This window comes from Oncorhynchus masou, chromosome 5, assembly GCF_036934945.1.
Source record: "Oncorhynchus masou masou isolate Uvic2021 chromosome 5, UVic_Omas_1.1, whole genome shotgun sequence".
Taxonomy (NCBI): Eukaryota; Metazoa; Chordata; class Actinopteri; order Salmoniformes; family Salmonidae; genus Oncorhynchus; species Oncorhynchus masou.
The window spans coordinates 34615853-34640218 of NC_088216.1; the positions used below are offsets into that span (position 1 = coordinate 34615853).

Sequence of the window (24366 nt, forward strand, 5' to 3'; positions counted from 1 at the left end):
GTATTTTCAGGGTTCATAAATCTAGCTCTGTGCTGAATTTGAAGCCTTTCCCTTCAAATAGTCCTTCTGAATTGTAACAATAATCAGTGGTCATTTTGAAATATATGAATTTAAGGTTAATGTTAGCCATAAGTCTAGCAGTGTGGTTAAGGCAACGGTTCATTTTTAAATCACATTTTAAGAAAATAATTGTAGAAATAGGCGAGGTTTATGACTGTGGCTGTGGTAACTAGTGAGGACCGGAGAGAACGTAGTTAATTCCCCCGCCACCAGCGCTTGAAGTAAAGTCCACCAGTGCACAAATGCTGTGTTACACAAGTTAACAAACTCCCATTTCAACAGACATTTTGGAAAATGTGTTTTGTCTGACTGCAAAACTTAAGTAACAAATGTTACTAATTATACATGTTATGTAATTCCGGTTATGTCCTATCACAAATACATTTATCTGTCAATTTCTTTTTTTCAGTTATATAGCTAACGTTAACTAGCTATCTAAGTCAGCTAGCTACCTCAAATCAACATCTTGCCTGCTAATGTTAGCTCGAGTGATAGCTAACAAACTATTTTCTTCTGTTGTGGTAGCTAGTTATGTTAGCTAGATAATGTTAGCCTCGCTAGCTTATTGGAGCTTACTGTTAACATTGATGTTTTACATGTGTCACGGAATATAGCGAGCTAAATGCAAAGTTTTTGTCGACGTCTGGTTAGCTAACGTTAACATCGTTAGCTAGCTAGGTAGCTATGTCAGTGCCTGTAGAAAGCGAGCTAAGTCTGACATTTGACTGGTGTCGGTCACTTTCACGTTGCTTCCATTCAGCCTCAAGAGCATTAGTGAGGTCGGGCACTGACATTTGGCGATTAGGCCTGGCTTGCAGTCGACGTTCCAATTCATCCCAAAGGTGTTCAGTGGGGTTGAGGTCAGGGCTCTGTGCAAGCCAGTGAAGTTCTTCCACACTGATCTCAACAAACCATTCTGTATGGATCTTGCTTTGTGCACAGGAAACAGGTAAGGGGCTTCCCAAAAAAATGGAATCACAGAATTGTCTAGAATGTCATTGAATGCTGTAGCATTAAGATTTCCCTTCACTGGAACTAAGGGGCCGAGGCTGAATCATGAAAAACAGCCCCAGACCTCATCCACCAAACGTTAGAGTTGGCACTATGCATTCGGGCAGGTAGCGCTCTCCTGGCATCCGCCAAACCCAGATTCGTCCGTCGGACTGCCAGATGGTGAAGTGGGATTCATCACTCCAGAGAATGCGTTTCCACTGCCCCAGAGTCCAATGGCGGCAAACTAAACACCACACCAGCCGACGCTTGGCATTGCACATGGTGGTCTTAGGCTTGTGTGCAGCTGCTTGGCCATGGAAACCCATTTCATGAAGCTGAAATGAAACAGTTATTTTGCTGACGTTACTTCCACAGGCAGTTTGGAACTCGGTAGTGGGTGTTGCAACCGAGGACAGGCAATGTTTACGCGCTATAGGCTTCAGCACTCGTCCCTTTCTCTGAGCTTGTGTGGCCTACCACTTTGTGGCTGAGCCATTGTTGAGCCTAGACGTTTACACTTCACAGCACTTACATTTGACTGGGGCAGCTCTATCAGGGCATAAATTTGACAAACTGACTTGTTGGAAAGGTGGCATCCTATGACAGTGCCACTTTGAAAGTCACTGAGCTCTTCAGTAAGGTAATTCTACTGCCAATGTTTGTTTATGGAGATTGCATGGCTGTGTGATCAACTTTGAACACCTTTTAGCAGTGGGTGTAGATGAAATAGCCGAAAACTCATTTGAAGGGGTGTCCACATACTTTTGCATATATAGTGTACTTTTTGCCATAAAGAGAGTCAGATTTGTCCCCTAAAGGAGACAGCCATCCAGAGGGCAACGTGGACACATGAAAACGGGTCCAAGACCATGGAGGAGATCTCAATCACAGTTGCCGGATACTCCAGGCATGGTGGGTCATACTAAGCACTTCAGCAACAGGGTTAAAATCAAATTAATTTACATACATGATTTAAAGTATACTCATCAGGGTTTGGGTCAGTTCCATTTCAGTTCCAGTCAATTCAGAAATGACACCTAATTCTATATTGTCCTCATTGAATTTAAGCATTAAAGAGAATTTGAATTTTAGTGTGCTCGAACCGTGATACTCATACTTGTCAGTAGGCAGAATTCAATGTGTGATTTCATTATTCTTGTTCATGGATGTGCAAAATTATATGCATTACAGCTTAGATTTTGCCATTGAACGTGCTACCTTTGAATGTACCCTTCTAATTGAAATGATAAATACATGAATAGACCTGTTCTCCAGATTGCTCCAAATTTTGATTTACTTAACTTTGTTGGATGTTCAACAAAGCTGACCGAAAATAGTTTTCACTGAGAAGATACTGCGTCAGGGCCGCAAGTATATTCATGCCGAGGACCTGCTGTCAGAGCTGGATGCAGACGTGATTACTGCAGGTACAAAGTGGCAGAGACTCAACACCATACATATTAACATCCTGCACAAAGCGATATACTTATATGAGTGGAAGTATATAGCATGTTCTGAGCAATAGGAAAGGTTTGTAATGGCGTGTACAATGTACTACTACTTTTGGGAAACAATTATTGGCTTAAGATCTTTTTTTTAATTTAGATTTTTTTAGGGGATGCCGTAGCACCCCTGCTTCCTGCTGCAATGGGTGAGTCAGAGAAAGTGGAAAGCTTTTCTAGGACTATAATTTTCTCCTCACACTGTACAATATGTGTCTCCACACACGTAAACCTAGGCTATTGTTGGATTCAAGACGAGGTCGTTTTTATTGATCTCGGATTCTCAGTTTGTCAGTGTCAATGTAGACTGCATTTCAATCATTTGTGCGGTTTAAAAAAATATTCTGCTAAAGTCTCCAGTCATATAAAATTATGTAGAATTGTTTGAAATGGGTTTATAAAAGGCCAGATTCTTCCTGGACCCAAGTACAATTTTTTTCTCCCATTTGTGCAACTTCTGGAAGCACCTCTACTCCAATGCTCTATGCCACCAAGCAAATGCGATGATATGCATGCACTACTGCTTTATTTTTTAAACTTTTTTATCCGTTTCGGTACCTCAGAGTTCCCCAGGTCACCCCCCTCTCGCGCTCTCTTTTTGTTCTGGCACCTCCCGGTTTACAGTTTAAGCATTGGAGTGCAGGCATAAATACCTTCCGTTTTGTGTGACGCTTTAAGAACAGAGTCTGCGCAATGAGAGCCCGAGAATAGCGGTTGGTATGCGTTGAAATTCAACCAGAGAAATTTAGGTAATCATTCTTCCTGGGAATAAAGCACGGACACAGGACATAAGACTGGAACTCAAACGCGGACTGAGGGGGGAATTTGGGGACAGTCATGGCGGGGCTTGGAGTGAAGAGGAGGAAAGCGGGGCTCCCTGGTTTTTGCTGGAAAACCTGCTACTTTCATATTTTATTCTGGGTTGTCTCGGTCTGTGGTGAAGAGAAGACGTTCATCGTTGAGGTAGGTCAGATGCACGAACAGGGATGCAATTGATTTATTCTATACAGCATCCTTACCGAAACGGACTGGGCAAAATCGCACAGCACTGTATTGCGCTTCTTTATAGCGCAGGTGGAAATAAAATAAAATCGTGCGTTTGAATGTTTTTCTGTGTATCGTTTATGAATAGCTTATCCGAACTGTTAACAGTTATATAACAATTAAATTATCCAAATAAATAAACCACATAAACAAGATGTCAGGCAGCATTTTATTTATTGAGATTTTAGTGGCATTAGCCTATGTATCACCTCACCTCAAAACATCTATAGACTGACCTAGATCTACATGTTCAACTCCTCTACACATATTCACTTGAATGCATGTTGGAGAAAACATTGAACGCTGTTGTCCGTCGAATTGATTGTTTATGAACATAGCTGCCTATGTTCACGATCATTAAGTTTAATTTCGCAATGAGAATTGTTTAACCTTTCTAGTCGCATATTCATCCACTAGTGGTAGCCTGGTATATGGGTTGCAATGACAAATGACATACAAAGACACTGATTGTATGTTTTGCTTGCATTGGAGAGGAGGAGTCATTGTGGCGCAGCACATGTAGCAAATTCCAATTCGGTATCACTGTTTAATTTAATGTCACCTAGTAAACATATGGTATCCCATATTTGGAGCTGATTTAAACATGACTAGTATTAAAATCAAGGTTACGTGGGTCAATGCTAAACACAACAGTCAACATTCATATATGATATGCACAATGAGTTGAAGCTCAAGCTACAAAAACATTAGACCTTTCATAGGGTTCCCGGTTATCTAAAACACTGTTATTATCATAAGGTATTTTGTCAATAACAGCATATAACCAATGTGCAAATAAAATAGGTCTTTCCACACAGAAAAAAAACTTAGGTGCTTTGTTTTCATTTGGACAGAACAAAGAATCCAGAATTGTTACATGATTCCAAATATAGCTTCCTCCATAATTTATTGCAATAGCAAGGAGTAGAGAGGGCACTGGTGGCATATAGAGTCGTATATGAGTTTGTGCTGTGTTTTGAATAAGCTGTTTGCAGTGAAAGCCTTTCCAATTGCTTGTAATGTAACAATTTCAGGATGATACGTACACACAAAGATAGTTCTTTATAGGTGTTTGACAAAGCATGGCTGGTGAGTGTGGACAGTATGATGAGTACAACTTTTTTTTTTTAAATGGGGCCATGAAAAAACAAATAGTAACTGAACAGATGGACTTTTGATTATTTATGTCAGTCCTGCTGCCTTTAAATCAATTTAATTCATCCTCACTGACATTATTTTTTATTATGTATTATGTATTTATTATGTCTGTTTAAAAAATGTTTTAAAAAAGAATAGAAAACAAAGTGGTCTGAGTGAAGGTCGGCCTACATTACAAGGGAATAAGGGACCAATTTCTGCTTCCACGTGTCTGGTTTTACACTTTTATATATGAAGTGCTTTTTAAAATTTTGTTGCCACTGGAAGAAAGGCCTCTTTTTATAAACTCTTATTTTGAAATCCTGTTGTAACTTGTCAATGTTAATTTGTTTTTATGATCACCCCTCTCCCTCCTCCCCTTTCTTATTTAGAAAGTTGAATTGTTATCATTGCTGTTCTTACACCATTTCTATAGTCAGAGTCCATCATTTAGCATAATCCTCACCCGATCCTTTCCTGTGACATCACGTGCGTACCTGAGTGTCATGGCTGAACTTTAGCCTGGTGGTTAATTCTGTTTTTCCTTTGTTAGGCATGACAACAATAAAGAAGTTGACTAAAGCAGAAGCACATCTGGCTGCCAGGCTAGATAAAGTTGCTGTTATAACCTAGTGAATTTAGCAGACTGATTAACATGCAGGACCCTTTTAAAACCAACATTAAGCCCTCTCATTAGGCTCCCTTTCGAAGGCTATAGAAATGTCCCGATTGATTATAGAATTCATGACCATCGGCCAGACTATACGTAATTATGTAATTATGATTGCAAATAAAGAATTTAGAGATATGTTGTCAATCACCAGTGATAGCCTCCATTAGACACTCTAGTATGCTTCCTCTCTCTCTCTGACCCCCCCCCCCACACACACACACATCATTATTTATATTGTATGCTCAGAGTATGCATGTATTCTTAATCATATTTATATCGTTCAGTGTTTATCTTTGAGGATACTGTACTGCTAACAGTAAGCCTATTTGTTCAGCTGTATGCCTAGATGACACCGCCATCTCGTTCCAAGTAAGGATAATTGATTGGCCAGTGTTTGCTTAGTTATAAATTGGCATTGGCTGTTTGATGAGAGATGACTTGACACTGTCAAGATTCAGAGGGGGCTTATACTGACTTTAACTTGAAACCTGCCACCTGACCAAATCAAATCAAGAGGGAGACAAAACAACCGAGGGAAAGGATAGGACTTGGATGGTTACTAAGTTCAGCAAGCTAAATTCACATCACTCACATTCACACTGAATTCACGCAATCTTGTACAGCTCCAGTCATGCAGATATTTTGGTTCTCCTGTACAGTTCTCCTACTGTACTTGCAGTAATTGATCAGTGAATGTCACTGATGCCCTGAGTGCACACATCGAATAAAAGACAAGAATAAAGTTGACCTGGGAGTTATGTAACCTGCATTAACCTCTTGAAACTCTGGGGGCGCAATTTCATTTTTGGATGAAAAACGTTCCCGTTTTAAACAAGATATTTTGTCACATAAAGATGCTCGACTATGCATATAATTGATAGCTTTGGAAAGAAAACACTCTGAATTTTCCAGAACTGCAAAGATATTGTCTATGGGTGCCCTAGAACGGGAGCTACAGGCAAAACCAAGATGAAACGGCAACCAGGAAACCAGCAGGATTTTTGAGGCTCCGTTTTCCATTGTCTCCTTATATGGCTGTGAATGCGAGAGGAATGAGCTTGCCCTTTCTGTCGTTTCCCCAAGGTGTCTGCAGCATTGTGACGTATTTGTAGGCATATCATTGGAAGATTGACCATAAGAGACTACATTTTCCAGGTGTCCGCCCGGTGTCCTCCGTCGAAATTGGTGCGTCTTTTTCAGCTGCTGGTATTTTTCCATGTGATTCTGAGGGGAAAGCAGGCTTCCACGAACTGCATATCAATGAAGAGATATGTGAAATAACACCTTGAGGATTGATTCTAAACAACGTTTGCCATGTTTCGGTCGATATTATGGAGTTAATTCGGAAAAGTTTGACGTTTTGGTGACTGAATTTTCGGTTCGTTTCGGTAGCCAAATGTGATGTACAAAACAGAGCGATTTCTCCTACACAAAGCTTCTTTCAGGAAAAACTGAACATTTGCTATGTAACTGAGAGTCTCCTCATTGAAAGCATCTGAAGGTCTTCAAAGGTAAATGATTTTATTTATTTGGTTATCTGGTTTTTGTGAAAATGTTGCGTGCTAAATGCTACTCAAAATGCTAAGCTAGCTTAGCATACTCTTACACAAATTAGTGATTTGCTATGGTTCAAAAGCATATTTTGAAAATCTGAGATGACAGTGTTGTTAAGAAAAGGCTAAGCTTGAGAGCAGGCGCATTATTTTCATTTTATTTGTGATTTTCAGAAATCGTTAACGTTGCGTTATGCTAATGAGCCTGAGGCTTTATTCACGATCCCGGATCCGGGATGGGGAGTATCAAGAGGTTTAAGGGCATAGCGCTTGACTCAATCATGTCAGTCATGTGATGTAATATCCACTGATGATGACAGAAGCTTTTGTGCTTGCAATATCATTGTAACACTTTCTGGTCAGTAGAATGATGTGGTACTGTAGCTTGGTAGCTGCTCTGGATTGGATCTAATACGTTGACTTCTTGAATGCATGTCAGGCAGTTTGGAAATCAGCCAGTTAGGTTATGATATAGCAAGGGTTTCATGGTAGTTTGGTAAGATTAGACTGAAAACTGGGTTGTTGGGAATCCAGTGATACGACAATGAGTTGTGTAATATTTAAACACTTGGCCTATATAGCCACAGTACAGTAACTGTAAGATGTTAATTTCCCGCTGTCTATTTGTGCCCACCAACCAAACTGGAAATCTCAAGAGCTGAATACTTTAAAATACATTTTTAGCTAGATACAGTTTTTCCCCCTATATTAATACAGTCTAAAACTGCAGTATGTTACTAGTCTTTGTCTTTAAAGTAGTCTCTACCTCTGTTTTTTAGAGGGCCATGTTAGTATGTTTGTAACGGCGTTCTTCGTTTGTCGCAAGAAAGTCGGACTGAAATGCAGTGTGGTGGTTACTCATGTCTTTTAATGAAATGAATCGCGGTACATGAAATACCTGAGACAAATACAAAACAACAAAACGGAACGTGAAACCTAATTACAGCCTATCTGGTGAAACTACACAGAGACAGGAACAATCACCCACAAATACACAGTGAAACCCAGGCTACCTAAATACGGTTCCCCATCAGAGACAACAAGAATCACCTGACTCTGATTGAGAACCGCCTCAGGCAGCCAAACCTAAACTAAACACACCCCTAATCAACCACAATCCCAATGCCTAGAAAAAACCCAATACGACAACACAATAACATAAACCCATGTCACACCCTGGCCTGACCAACTAATTAACTAAAACACAAAATACTAAGACCAAGGCGTGACAATGTTTGATATTTTGTCTGCTTTGTGTTACACTTTGATCAAATAATTTGCATGTGCACAAACCATAGGCTGCTGCCAGTTTTGGAAAGATGGCAAATCTTTGGAGAATGTTCCTCCCCAAATAGTATAAAGGTTGTTTCAAGATGTCAAATCCATGCAAATTCACTCAGCTAGCTCAGTACCATGTATTGCTGTCATCTACAACCCAGTTTTTCACAGTTTATTGGAATCAAGATACCACCTCAACCATTCGTCTGTTAATCATTCTCCCATAGTTTAAGTGCCAAAAGGCAATTCAAAAAATGCCACTGATCTTGCCAACAAATACAAGATTTTACAACTAGCCCAAATGCTGCTCTATCATGAACATCATAATCAATCGCTACATTCAGTGGTTATAACTGTGTTAACAACATAGTAGTTACATGGGTTTTACTATGGTAATAGGGTTGTTGCGGAAGCAGTTATTACACAATTGGAACAAGTAATGGGTAATTACACATTCACTTGCTGAAGTTTATTCCACATGTGTAACTACTGATGTTATAGCACATTCTCTTGTTCCACTATGTAACACATTTTTTATAAAAATATGTTTGGAAGTCACCTGTGAATTACCATGTTAATAACTCGAACCAAAATTGGACATGGTTAGTAACTACAAGGTGCCACTACCATCAAATCCAAATGTAATACCAGGGTTGATAAATAGGCTAGGATCTGGTAACAACAATTGTAACAAGGCACATCCTGTCATTAACTACAGTTCATTTTTAATTAGTTTGTTTAGGTCTATGTTATGACCTGGATGAAAGGCTATACCGAATCAAGTTTAATGTAAGAACAATGTAGTTAAATACGATATACTTGTAATTACCATGCACCTACCCAGGAGTAAGCAACTTAATGTAAAGTGAAGCCTAGTAGGGTATAATCTTTATAATTACTATTTAGTTACAATGTAACAATCTCTGCAGAGAATAGGCTAAACAGGAGAAATTAGGAGACAGGAGAGCACATTAGGTATAACCCTTTTAGTTACATTGTAATTACAATGTAATAATCTTTAACAACCAACTCAGTAATTACAATGTTGTTACACGGGAAATACATGTATTTAAAATGTCCTTACCCAGGAGCAGGCAACATATTGCAAAATGAAGTGACATTTTAATTAATTACTTTGTAGTTACAATGTACAAATATTTGCAGACACTAGGCTAATCAGGATAAATAACGACAGGAGAACATTTTTCAGTTTTTATTTTTATTTATTTTACCTTTATTTAACCAGGCAAGTCAGTTAAGAACAAATTCTTATTTTCAATGAAGGCCTAGGAACAGTGGGTTAACTGCCTGTTCAGGGGCAGAACGACAGATTTATACCTTGTCAGCTCAGGGGTTGGAACTTGCAACCTTCCGGTTACTAGTCCAACGCTCTAACCACTAGGCTACCCTGCCGCCCCAGTTTGACTTTTCTTCCATGGATTTTGGCAGTGATTCATATTCGAAATAGTCAAATTCAATCCCCCATTTCAGACTCAAAGCAATAACTATTTTAGTTAGTAAAAACACCATTGTGTTAGTAAAAACCCCATCATTCACAAAATGTAGCTAGCTTGCTGGATGGCTAGCTAGCCATTGTTAGCCTAATGTCAACATGTTTTCCATGTTAATAAACAAAATCATCATAAAGCATTTAGTTTACAATATTATTTCACTATTTATGTGACTTACATTGCACTTTTGCACATAACAAACCTTGAAGGGACAGAGCAAATGTTACTGAGGGGGAAGAGCCAGTTCAAATCAAGGTGTCTTAACAAAATTGCGCCTCCCTCCCCAACGTTACAAATATTTTCGCATGACCCTCACCTTGTACTGTAAAATAAATTTAACACCCTCCCCCTAATAGAATTAACTCAAAATAATGTTTATGACCACAAATTAGAATAACTGTAGCAACCCTGTGTTTATAAATGTGGATATCCACTTTGCCACTTCAACATGCTTTTGTGGCACAGTCGATGCCACTCAGGGCTACGGGCCAGAAGGTTCACCGACCAGCACAGACGAGCTCACTCTCCCTGCCTGTTTCATTACACTAAGATAAGAGCCGGCTACAGACAATGATCAGCAAGGGGGAAATCAGATTTTCAACATTTCAATGCCATATTTATAATGATATGTGCAATGAATTTTCCATCAACAGATTTCTGTGCCAATGCACAGAACCAATAAACAAAGCATACCGACTTCAGGCACCTCAATATTATGGTTTGCGTTTTCAACACCACAATAATTATACTATATCAATCTCGACAAACAATAAATACATCCTCCCTACCTTTTAGGCTCATCGAAGGCTTGGCTTGACAATCTCTGGGCCGAACACTGCCCGAACAAGGAGAGGGACCAACTTTGACGGAAGTCGTGACACTGATACCTAATACAATAATAAGGACCGAGCTCTGTTGACAGTGCTCTGCAGCTTTCTCACCTAAACTTTTGAGGGTTAACGATTTTGTGGTCATCGTCTTCCAAGTTGTTTCAGCAGGTCGCAAATATCAAAATTAGCATGACCCAAGCTGAATTAAATGTAAAAGGCTTTGACAATAGAAGGCTGACGTACGCTCCATTGACATTTCACAGAGATACACTTGTGTTTGTGAAAGTCTTAGAAGAAGAACAGCAACTTCGCATTAATATGAAAATACTACATGTCATATCTCAAAATCGATATCTATACTACCTCTATATTGTGTTATATCCACCGGATTTGAGAAGAAAAATGACAAGTTCAATCGTAAGTCTGTCAGGTATCTTTAATTATGGCACAGCATCCAGCCTAGCTGATGCGATGCTTTTTCCAGATTTTTCTCTCTGGCCTCCATTGATTTAGTCGTCTTAATTTTGACCATCCTACAAGGGTAAAAAATCCAATATCTCTTGAATGGATTAAGATAGAGACATAAGATTTGGAACATTTTTTCTACACAATTTCTACCCATTCGTCAAAATATGTGTTTTTTCATTGGACATCCTACATTGGGCCAGCTCTTAGCTAGCTTACTTTAGTGATTGATGTAAAAAGGCTAGCTAGCTAGCTAGCTTTACCACCATCCTGTGTTAGTAAAACGTACTAACTAAAAAAATTATTGCTTTGAGTCTGATATGGGAAATTTAATTTGAATGGTTTGAATATGAGTCTTTGTCAAATCTATTAAAGAAAGTTCAAATTGAAAGTTCAAACTCCTGTCTCCTTATTTCACCTGGTTAGCCTATTGTCTGCAATGGTTGTTACATTGTAACTACAAAGTAATCAAAATGTCACTTTAAATTAAATTGCTTGCTCCTGAGTAAGTACAGAGTCCTATATTACAGAGTTGGTTGTTAAAGATTGTTACATTGTAAGTACACTGTAACTAAAAGGGCTATACCTAAACGTTCTCATGTCTCCTAATTTCTCCTGTTTTGTAACTAAATAGTAATTGTAAAGGTTATACCATACTGGGTTTTACTTTACATTAAGTTGCTTGCTCCTGCGTAGGTGCGTAATAAATACAAGTATATCCAATGTAACTACATTGTTCTTACATGACATTTGATGCGGTATAGCTTTTAAACAAGGTCCAAACATAGAAATAAACAAATTGAAAATGAGCGGTAGTTAAAGTGTGTAATTATAAAACATTAGTTGCATAGTGGAACAAGATAATGTGTCAGTAGTTTTTTTTTTTTTTTACCTTTATTTTACTAGGCAAGTCAGTTAAGAACAAATTCTTATTTTCAATGATGGCCTAGGAACAGTGGGTTAACTGCCTGTTCAGGGGCAGAACGACAGATTTTGTACCTTGTCAGCTTGGGGATTTGAACTTACAACCTTTCGGTTACTAATCCAATGCTCTAACCACTAGGCTACACTGCCACCCCAAAACTTACCAGGCATGTGCACAAATAGGGGTCTACCTGTGCCCTAACACCTGCACCGTTGCCCTCCTACTTGCCAAGTGCCCTTTTGGGTGGTGGTATAGTATTTGTTAGTATACCGTTTTTGTCATTGTTGTTCTGAACCCACTGCCACCAAGTCATCGTGATGTCCTTAAGTTCGCCACTCCCATCCTTACCCCTACCTCGTATGTTGGTCTGCCCTGAACAGAGCTCATATGCACCAGGTTGCGCCCTTTTCCAGTCTGCCCTGTTAGCTAGCGCCCGGTATCCAAACATGCATGGCTGCAGTCACCGGTCGAGTGTGTGTACCAAGTTACCTAGTTTAAATTTCAACAGTACTGCCACAGCAGCATACCATTTGATAACACTTGATTTTCATCATGATTCATTTCCGGTCTGGTTGGCTGATAGCCTACCTGCAAACTCTTTTCGTGCCACTTCGATACAGCTACTACGAGAAATGATTTTTGTAGCAGGTTAGGAGTGCATTTTCGCTAACTCTTTCCCAACCTTAACCTAATTATCCTAACCTGCTACATTCATTCTCCTAAACTCCTGCATAAGTTCTCCTAACCTGATACAAAAAGTCACTTCTGGTCGTAGCTGTTAAGAAGTGGCATGAAAAGAGTTTCTCTGCATGAAAAGAGTGTTTCTCTGCATGCAGCAACACTTCCTTTATTTCCTTGTAAATCATAGCCGCATGAAGGTGCTAGAGTTCCCCTGATACATTGAAATAAATGTACCAAAGTTATTGAGTTACTGCTGTCTGTTCAGAAAGAAATGTAATAATTTAGAATAGCCTACTAAACTACGAGTTGGCCTATAATTTAGCCACAGAGGATCAATAGCTTCTTTTTTTAAATAGCTTAGCTGTGGATTGTGTGTAGCCCAATAACAAGGCATAGACTACAGTCGGAAACACACAGCAAATCTGTCACTGAATAGCATGAAGACAAAACCGGTCTTTCAGAATGTTGAACTTCCAAATAGGTCTATTGAGCGAACGTTGTTTTATAAAGTAAAAGAGAGAGAGATAGGATTTTTATTCTGGAAAGTTTTTAAGGACTATTAATTTCATCCTCATTTTGAACCATGTGTGTTTCCACACACCTAGGCCTAGGCTATTGATGGATTCAAGACAAGGTTGTTTTTATTGATCTCAGTTTGTCAATCAGCCTGTAATTTTGATAATTTGTGCAGTATTAAAAAGATTCAGCCAAAGTCTCTACTCAAGGTAAAATGACAGAATTGTATGAAATATGTTTACAGTATAAAAGGCTACATTTTTACCAGACCCTAGGCTACAAAACAAATTCCCCTTGTGTGCAACTTCTGTAAACGCCTCTAACGTTACTCTACTGCTTTATACCACTAATGTGATAAGGTGCGTCTAGGTGGTAGGTGTAGGAGTCAGGCGCAGGAGAGCAGGGATGTCTGAGAAGCGTGTTTTATTCAGACAGTCCACCAACACAGGAATGGCACAATCGAAGAGGACAATGCCCTCGTTAACAGAGAACCCGTGCAAACGCACGGAGGAACAAACAAAGTTCCGACACTCATACGCTTTACATAACCGTTAAAAACAAATAACGGTAAATCCAACCGATCACATCACAATAAAAGACTAATCCCGCACAAACTTAAGCAGGCAACAGGTTACAATTATACACACAGAAATTAATGCAAATGAAACCAGGTGTGAAAAAGAACCAAAGACAAAACAAACAGAAAAGGAAAAAGGGATCGGTAATGGCTAGTAGACCGGCGACGCCCACCGTTGAGCGCCGCCCGAACAGGGAGAGGAGCCGCCTTCGGTAGAAGTCGTGACAAACTAAGCAAATGCAATGATTTGCATGTAATATTTTTTAATAAAGGTGGATTTTTTTTCCGCGTGTTCCGTTACCTCAGAGCTTCCAAGGTCACCCCCCTATCGCACTCACTTTTTGTTCCGGCACCTCCTGATTTACAAATTAAGCACTGAACAGAGGTATAGACTCTAGCTAATATATCATGAGTTCGAAGATTATGAATATTAGGCTATATTAAGATTAATCACAATCATAAAAACAATATTGAGCTAGCTAACTGATGAGTTGATAGCCTACCTTCTTTTCCCAATAACAATCATGTCTTTAGGAGGCATTTTAAATATGTACACTGAAAAAACATATAAACGCAACATGTAAAACGGGTAAAGCACAAAAAGCTTATTTCTCTCCAATTTTGTGCACACATTTGTTTACATCCCTGTTAGTGAGCATTTCTCCTCTGCCAAGATAATCCATCCACCTGACAGATGTGGCATATCAAGAAGCTGATTGTCACGTGTGCTCCCTCTCCGGCCTCTAGGTCACCAGGCTGCTTGTTATGACGCACACCTGTCACCATCATTTACGCTCACCTAGACTCTACCACTTCACCGATCACCTTCCCTATATATGTCACTCCATTTGGTTCCTTCCACAGTTGTCATTGTTTCTGTTTCTGTGTCATGTCTGTTTGTGTTTTCTTGTTTTGTATTATGTTACGTTTATTTATTAAAACACTCACTCCCTGAACGTGATCCCGACTCTCAGGGCACATCGTAACAGGGAGTCTTGTAACAGCAAGATCATTACACCTTGCCTCGCTTCGCGTTCCTAGGAAACTATGCAGTATTTTTTTTTTTACTTGTTATATCTTACATTGGTACCCCAGGTAATCTTAGGTTTTATTACATACAGTCGGGAGAAGCTATTGGATATAAGAGCAACGTCAATTCACCATCATTACGACCAGGAATACAACTTTCCCGAAGCGGATCCTCTGTTTTGCCCATCACCCAGGACAATGGATCGGATCCCAGTCGGCCAACCAAAAGGGGCAGGCGATCTTCTGGTCAGGCTCTCCAGGCTCTAGAGTCGGGCACATCGCTCACTGCTCCTGAGCATACTACTCGCCAATGTCCAGTCTCTTGACAACAAGGTAGATGAAATCCGAGCAAGGGTAGCATTCCAGAGAGACATAGGAAACATTCTGTAATGTTCTTTGCTTCACGGAAACATGGCTCACTCGAGACACGCTATCGGAGTTGGTAAAGCCAGCTGGTTTCTTCACACATCGCGCTGACAGAAACAAGCATCTTTCTGGTAAGAAGAAGGATGGGGGGTGTGGGGGGGGGTATATTCCTTATGATTAACGAGACGTGGTGTGATCATAACAACAACATACAAGTCCTTCTGTTCACCTGGCTTAGAATTCCTTACAATCAAATGTCGACCGCATTATCTACCATGAGAATTCTCTTCGATTATAATCACAGTCGTTTATATTCCCCCCAAGCAGAAACATCGATGGCCCTGAACAAACTTCATTTGACTATGTAAACTGGAAACCACATATCCTGAGGCTGCATTCATTGTAGCTGGGGATTTTAACAAGGCTAATCTGAAAACAAGACTCCCTAAATTCTATCAGCATATTGATTGTGCAACCAGGGCTGGTAAAACCCTGGATCATTGTTATTCTAACTTCCGCCCTCCTTTCAGAAAAGCTGACCACCACTCCATTTGGTTGCTCTCAGGAGCAATCATCTCCAACTAAGGAGATGATTGTGGACTTCAGGAAACAGCAGAGGGAACACCCCCCTATCCACATCGATGGAACAGTAGTGGAGAGAGTAGCAAGTTTTAAGTTCCTCGGCATACACATCACAGACAAACTGAATTGGTCCACTCACACAGACAGCATCGTGAAGAAGGCGCAGCAGCGCCTCTTCAACCTCAGGAGGCTGAAGAAATTCGGCTTGTCACCAAAAGCACTCACAAACTTCTACAGAGGCACAATCGAGAGCATCCTGGCGGGCTGTATCACCGCCTGGTACGGCAACTGCTCCGCCCTCAACCGTAAGGCTCTCCAGAGGGTAGTGAGGTCTGCACAACGCATCATCGGGGGCAAACTACCTGCCCTCCAGGACACCTACACCACCCGATGTTACAGGAAGGCCATAAAGATCATCAAGGACATCTACCACCCAAGCCACTGCCTGTTCACCCCGCTATCATCCAGAAGGCGAGGTCAGTACAGGTGCATCAAAGCTGGGACCGAGAGACTGAAAAACAGCTTCTATCTCAAGGCCATCAGACTGTTAAACAGCCACCACTAACATTGAGTGGATGCTGCCTACACACTGACACTGACTCAACTCCAGCCACTTTAATAATGGGAATTGATGGGAAATGTTGTAAATATATCACTAGCCACTTTAAACAATGCTACCTTATATAATGTTACTTACCCTACATTATTCATCTCATATGCATACCTATATACTGTACTCTATATCATCGACTGCATCCTTGTAATACATGTATCACTAGCCACTTTAACTATGCCACTTTGTTTACATACTCATCTCACATGTATATACTGTACTCGATACCATCTACTGTATCTTGCCTATGCTGCTCTGTACCATCACTCACTCATATATCCTTATGTACATATTCTTTATCCCCTTACACTGTGTATAAGACAGTAGATTAGGAATTGTTAGTTAGATTACTTGTTGGTTATTACTGCATTGTCGGAACTAGAAGCACAAGCATTTCGCTACACCCGCATTAACATCTGCTAACCATGTGTATGTGACAAATAAATTTGATTTGAGCCTATAGACAGAGACTAAAACTGGTCTGTTCAACGCTGGTCCGACCAATCTGATTCCACGCTTCAAGATTGCTTTGACCACGTGGACTGGGATATGTCACAGGAAGGCCATAAAGATCATCAAGGACATCAACTACCCGATCCACTGCCTGTTGACCCCGCTATCATCCAGAAGGCAGGTCAGTATAGGTGCATCAAACCAGGGACCGAGAGACTGAAAAACAGCTTCCATCTCAAGGCCATCAGACAGTTAAACAGCCACCACTAACATTGAGTGGCTGCTGCCAACATACCGACTCAACTCCAGCCACTTTAATAATTTATAAAATTGCTGAAAAAAATTTATCACTAGCCACTTTAAACAATGCCACTTCATATAATGTTTACATACCCTACATTACTCATCTCATATGTATATACTGTACTCGATACTATCTACTGCATCTTGCCTATGCCGTTCTGTACCATCACTCATGTACATGTACATATTCTTCATTCCTTTACACTTGTGTGTATAAGGTAGTTGTTGTGAAATTGTTAGGTTAGATTACTCGTTGGTTATTACTGCATTGCCGGAACTAGAAGCACAAGCATTTTGCTACACTCGCATTAACATCTGCTAACCATGTGTATGTGACAAATAAAAATGTATTTGATTTTGATTTTGATTTGACTGCAAGAATGTCCGCCAGAGCTGTTGCTAGAGAATGTAATGTTAATTTCTCTACAATGTTGTTTTAGAAAATTTGGCAGTACGTCCAACCCAGTAGGGGCTCCTTAGAGGAGGAAGGGAGAGAGAGAGAAAGTGAGAAAATATATATATTTCATTGTATTGTTCCCCTTTTACTTAGCTAGCAAATGCAGCTAGCTAGTTTAGCCTACTAAAACAGAGAGGGATGCTATGTTAGCTAGCTGGCTATGGCTATCCAACACTGGAACTCTTCTAAGTCAAGCTAAGCTTTTGGTTTTATTCATTTATTGCCACCTAGGCCAACTGCTAAACTGCTTGATAACTGTAATGCAGGATTGTAGCAGGTTTACTAATGCGTTAGTTCTAGTAGATATGTTGACTAAGTATGATGTTAGCTAATATGGTTACGATGTAGAAAGTGAACTGTGTTTGCGTGTGATCAGGAGTATATTCATTTCGCAGATTGAAAAGCGTTACTTAAACGGAAGCAAACAGAACGAAACATGGATAAAAAATACCTGAATTTGTCCAATAGAAACTCTCGTTTGCAACTGTTGGACTAATAATTACAAACTAGATCATCTAGATGCAGGCAAAGCGATATTGAATCTGTCACCTTGATTACTCAAAATGTTCCTCTCATCCTGTGCATGTGAACTTTCATTCATAAGCATAAGATTGTAGCAACCTCATGATAGATATTTGAGTATCATGTAGTAGCCTAAACCTATCGATGTTACAGTGAGCTGGGTGAATGGAAAATGAATGACAGTCATCCAATATGCTGTAACAGAAATAAGGCCATGCACATAACAAAAAAAATGTCCTTCCTCATCTTAAACGTCACCGACCGTCACTGGTCCAACCGGGCCTCGCAACCGCAGACCATGTAACCGTGTAACCATGCCAGCCCAGGACCTCCATATCCGGCTTCTTCACCTGCGAGATTGTCTGAGACCAGCCACCCAGACAGCTGATGAAACTGTGAGTTTGCACAACCAAAGAATTTCTGCAAAAACTGCCAAAAACCGTCTCAGGGAAGCTCATGTGCGTGCTCCTTGTCCTCACCAGTGTCTTGACCTGACTGCAGTTTGGCGTTGTAACTGACTTCAGTGGGCAAATGCTCAACTTCGATGGCACAGGCACACTGGAGAAGTGTGCTCTTCACAGATGAATCCCGTTTTCAACTGTACAGATGGGCAGATGGCAGACAGTGTGTATTGGCGTTGTATGGGCGAATGGTTTGCTGATGTCAATGTTGTGAACAGAGTGCCCCATGGTGGCAGTGGGGTTATGGTATGGGCAGGCATAAGCTATGGACAACGAACACAATTGTCGTGTCAATTGTCGTGTCATTAATCTGCTGCCATCACCTCATTTTTAGCATGATAATGCACGGCAACATGTCGCAAGGATTGTACAAAATTCCTGGAAGGTGAAAATGGTCACCCATTGAGCAAGTTTGGGATGCTCTGGATCGACTTGTGGTGGTCACACCAGATACTGACTGGTTTTCTGAAAAACCTGAAAGGTCTGTGCATGGCCCTGGTAGTTACTGTACACATGTGGAATAAATTTCAGCAAGTGAATGTGTAATTACACATTTCTTGTTCCAATTGTGTAATACCCGATTCCGCAACAACCCTATTACCATGTAAATGGCATAGTAAAACGTATGTAACTATTATGTTGTTAACACAGTTATTACTGTGTTAGTTCCATAATAATAAGAGCAACTTAATATAAAGTGTTACCTAATTTCATAATCCCAAATTGAACCTCCACAGCACCACATGGGCTTCATACTACTGTTAATACTTTATTGTTTCGATTATTATTATTTTATCTATGACATAATGATAATGAAGAACAATTGAAGTTACTTTCATCACTTCATATGGTCAGGTCAGGTTTGGATAATGTATCAGCCTTTAATTGTGAGTGAGAGTCGTACCTATTTCTCGTCTCTTCTAACCTTCCACCCACTAATGATGAGTTAGTGATGTTGTTATTGTTGCTGCTGTTGAGCATTGGTCTCGCCCCTTAACTGCAACTGGCTTCCTTTGTTTGCTGTACCATGTGATTTTTCTCCTTCAGCTCAGGCAGACTGCACTCCCCTCCCCCATCTTCTTCACTCTCCTTCCCTCTCATCTCATCTCTCTCTCGCTCTTGCTCTCTCACTCCCTCTTGGATGGTTTGCTCTCGTTTTCCATCCCTCATCACTGCTCTGCTGCTCATGCCGTTTTCAGGCTCCCTCCCCCACACAAGCTGTGTGTGTGTGTGTGTGTGTGTGTGTGTGTGTGTGTGTGTGTGTGTGTGTGTGTGTGTGTGTGTGTGTGTGTGTGTGTGTGTGTGTGTGTGTGTGTGTGTGTGTGTGTGTGTGTGCGTTAAACAGGGAATTAAAATCAAATCAAATGTTATTGGTCACATACCCGTGCTTAGCAGATGTTATTGCGGGTGTAGCTTCTAGCTCCGTCAGTGCAGTAATATCTAACAAGTAATATCTAACAAATTACACAACATATACCCAATACACATAAATCTATGTAGGAATGAATTAAGACTATATGTATATGGACGAGCGATGTCAGAGCAGAATGGACGAAGATACAATAGAATAGTATAGAATACAGTATATACATATGAGATGAGTAATGCAAGATATGTAAATATTATTAAGTGAATGAGATACAGTAGAATAGTATAAAAAACAGTATATACATATGAGATGAGCAATGCCAGATATGTAACCATTATTAAAGGGACGAGTGTTCCATTCCTTAAAGTGGCCAGTGATTTCTAGTCTATGCCTATATGCAGCAGCCTTAAATGTGCTTGTGATGGCTGTTTAACAGTGTAATGGCCTTGAGATAGAAGCTGTTTTTCAGTCTCTCGGTCCCAGCTTTTATGCACCTGTACTGACCTCGCATTCTGGATGATAGCGGGGTGAACAGGCAGTGGATCGGGTGGTTGATGTCCTTAATGATCTTTTTGCTCTTGGTGTCCTGGAGGGTGGGTAGTTTGCCCCCGGTGATGTGCTGGGCTGACCACACCACCCTCTGGAGAGCCTTGCGGTTGCGGGCAGTGCAGTTGTCGTACCAGGCGTTGATATAGCCCGACAGAATGCTTTCAATAATAAGAAACATTCACTTCTGTAGGGTAGGGGGCAGCATTTGGAATTTTGGGTGAAAAGCATGCCCAAATTAAACTGCCTTCTACTCGGGCCCAGAAGATAGGATATGCATATTAGTAGATTTGGATAGAAAACACTCCAGAGTTTCCAAAACTGTTAAAATAATGTCTGTGAGTTCTTCTATTCAATACCATAACAGTATCCATTGACTTCGGACTCAAATTGCAGTTCATATGCCTTCCACTAGATGGCAACAGTCTTTAGAAATTGTTTCAGGCTTGTATTCTGAAAAATGAAGAAGTAAGAGCAGTCTGAATGAGTGGACCCTGATGTGACAGAGCTTTTTCATGCGCACGACCAGAGAGAATGCCTTTCTTGTTTACCTTTTATATTGACAACGTTATACGTTATTGTCCGGTTGATATATTATTGATCATTTAGGCTAAAAACAACCTGAAGATTGAATATAAACATCGTTTGACATGTTTCTAGTAGTGTGGGGGCTGTACTTTGGCAAAGTGGGTGGGGTTATATCCTGCTTGGTTGACCCTGTCCGGAGGTATCGTCGGACAGGGCCATTGTGTCTCCCGACCCCTTCTGTCTTAGTCTCCAGTAATTAGGCTGCAATAGTTTATGTGTCGGGGAGCTAGGGTCAGTCTGTTATATCTGGAGTATTTCTCCGGTCTTATCTGGTGTCCTGTGTGAATTTAAGTAAGCTCCCTCTAACTCTCTCTTTCTCTTATTCTCCCTTTTCTCTCTTCTCTCGGAGGACCTGAGCCCTAGGACCATGCCTCAGGACTACCTGGCCTGATGATTCCTTGCTGTCCCAGTCCACCTGGTCGTGCTGCTGCTCCAGTTTCAACTGTTCTGCCTGCAGCTATGGAACCCTGACCAGTTCACCGGACGTGCTACCTTGTCCCGGACCTGCTGTTTTCGACTTTCTCTCTCTACCGCACCTGCGGTCTCTAACTCTGAATGATCGGCATTGAAAAGCCAACTGACATTTACGCTTGAGGTGCTGACCTGTTGCATCCTCTATAACCACTGTGATTATAATTATTTGACCCTGCTGGTCATCTATGAACATTTGAACATCTTGGCTATGTACTAATCTCAACCCGGCACAGCCAGAAGAGGACTGGCCACCCCTCAGAGCCTGGTTCCTCTCTAGGTTTCTTCCTGGGTGTCTGCCTTTCTAGGGAGTTTTTCCTAGCCACTGTGCTTCTACATCTGCATTGCTTGCTGTTTGGGGTTTTAGGCTGGGTTTCTGTATAGCACTTTGTGACATCGGTTGATGTAAAAATAAATAAATGTGATTGATTGAGTGTGCGTAATGATGGTTGCCAGGTGTGTGTAATGTGGGTTGTTGCTGGATATTAGCGGGAACTCACATTGATTCAGAGCATCCAAACATGCTCAATCAGTGACATCTCTGGTGAGTATGCAGGCCATGGAAGAACCGGGCCATTTTCAGCTTCCAGGAATGTTGTACAGATCTTTGAGACATGGGGCTGTGCATTATCATGCTGAAACATGAGGTGATGGAGGTTGATGAAATGCACGAAAATGGGCCTCAGGATCTCGTCATTGATAAATGCAATTGTGTTCGTAGTTTATGCCAGCCTGCCCATACCATAACCTCACCAGGATTATGGGGCACATGGGGTACTCTGTTAACTTGTTATGGCTGCAATCACGTTAACGGTATAATTGTCATCAACAACCGCTGAATTGCATAGCGCAACATTCAAACAATATTTCTAAAAATATTTATATTCATGAAATCACAAGTGCAATATAGGAAAACACAGGTTAGCCTTTTGTTAATCCACCTGTCATGTCAGATTTTGAAAATATGCTTTACAGCGATAGCAATCCAAGCGTTCGTGTAGGTTTATCGATCGCTCGACAAAACATTATGTACACTTAGCATCAAGTAGCTTGGTCACGAAAATCAGAAAAGCAATCAAATGAATCATTTACCTTTGATGATCTTCGGATGTTTTCACTCACGAGACTCCCAGTTACACAATAAATGTTCCTTTTGTTCCATAAAGATTATTTTTATATCCAAAATACCTCAGTTTGTTTGGCGCGTTATGTTCAGAAATCCACAGGAAAGAGCGGTCACGACAACACTGTCACGCCCTGGTCGAAATATATTGTGTTTGTCTTTATTTATTTGGTCAGGCCAGGGTGTGACATGGGTTTATTGTGGTGTGTTTTGTCTTGGGGTTTTGTTAGGTATTGGGTGTGTGGTTTAGTGTGGGTTATCTAGCATAGTCTATGGCTGTCTGGAGTGGTTCTCAATCAGAGGCAGGTGTTTATTGTTGTCTCTGATTGGGAACCATATTTAGGCAGCCATATTCTTTGAGTATTTCGTGGGTGATTGTTCCTGTCTCTGTGTTTGTGTTCACCAGATAGGCTGTATAGGTTTTCACGTTTGTTCTTTGTTTTGTTTAGTTATTTCATGTCGAGTCATTTATTAAAGAACATGAATAACCACCACGCTGCATTTTGGTCCGCTTCTCTTCCACCAGACGAAAGCCGTTACAGAATCACCCACCACAACGGGACCAAGCGGCGTGGTAACAGGCAACAGCAACAGCAGGAGAAACATAATAAGGATTTATGGACTTGGGAGGAAATCCTAAACGGAGAAGGACCCTGGGCTCAGCCTGGAGAATATCGCCGCCCCAAAGAAGAACTGGAGGCGACGAAAGCGGAGAGGCGCCGGTATGAGGAGGCAGCACGGCGACTCGGAAGGAAGCCCGAGAGTCAGCCCCAAAATTTCTTGGGGGGCTCAGGGAGAGTGTGGCAGAGTCAGGAGTCAGACCTGAGCCAACTCTCCCTGTTTTTCGTGAGGAGCCAAGGTGGAGACCAGAGCCGGTGTTGGAGGTGAGTTAAGCAGAGACTGTGTGAAGGAGTTAATGGAGAAATTGGAGGAGAGAGAAATGAGGGAGTTGCTGTGTTGGTGCTTTTTGCATGGAATTCGCCCGACGGAGCGTGTCGGGGATTTGATGGCACCTGGGTCAGCGCTCCATACTCGTCCTGAGGTGCGTGTTAGTCGGCTGGTGAAGTTGGTGCCAGCCTCACGCACCAGGCCTCCTGTGCACATCCCTAGCCTTGCACGTTCTGTGCCAGCACTGCTCTCAAGATCTCCAGTACGCCTTCACGGTCGAGCCCATCCTGTGCCACCTCCACACAACAGCCCTCCGGTGGCAGCTCCCCGCACCAGGCTTCCTGTGCGTGTCCTCGGCCCAGTACCACGAGTACCAGCACCACGCATCAGGCCTACAGTGCGCCTCGCCTCTCCAGCGCTGCCGGAGCCTTCCTCCTCGCCTGCGCTGCCGGAGTCTCCCGCCTGTTCAGCGCTGCCCGAGCCTTCCTCCTCTACAGCGCTGCCAGAGTCTCCCGTCTGTTCAGCGCAGCCAGAGCCGTCCTCCTCTCCAGCGCTTGCTGGAGTCTCCCGCCTGTTTAGCGCTGCCAGAGCCTTCCGCCTCTACAGCGCTGCCGGAGTCTCCTGCCTGTTTAGCGCAGCCAGAGCTGCCAGCCTGCATGGAGCAGCCAGAGCTGCCAGTCTGCATGGAGCAGCCAGAGCTGTCAGTCTGCATGGAGCAGCCAGAGCTGTCAGTCTTCATGGAACAGCCAGAGCTGCCAGTCTGCATGGAGCAGCCAGAGCTGTCAGTCTGCATGGAGCAGCCAGAGCTGCCAGTCTGCAAGGAGCTGCCAGTCTGCAAGGAGCTGCCAGT

The 24366-nt window shown here is 41.6% G+C and overlaps 1 protein-coding gene across 1 annotated transcript in view; it reads left to right on the forward strand.

Moving 5' to 3' along the window:
* The first annotated feature begins 3349 nt into the window (after positions 1–3349).
* mmp24 (matrix metallopeptidase 24) overlaps positions 3350–24366 on the forward strand; it is an 84490-nt gene continuing 63473 nt past the window's right edge. The window contains exon 1 of the mRNA XM_064965421.1: positions 3350–3518. Within this exon, the coding sequence (XP_064821493.1) occupies positions 3393–3518 (126 nt within the window). The 5' untranslated portion in view covers positions 3350–3392. The remainder of the gene's footprint in view (positions 3519–24366) is intronic.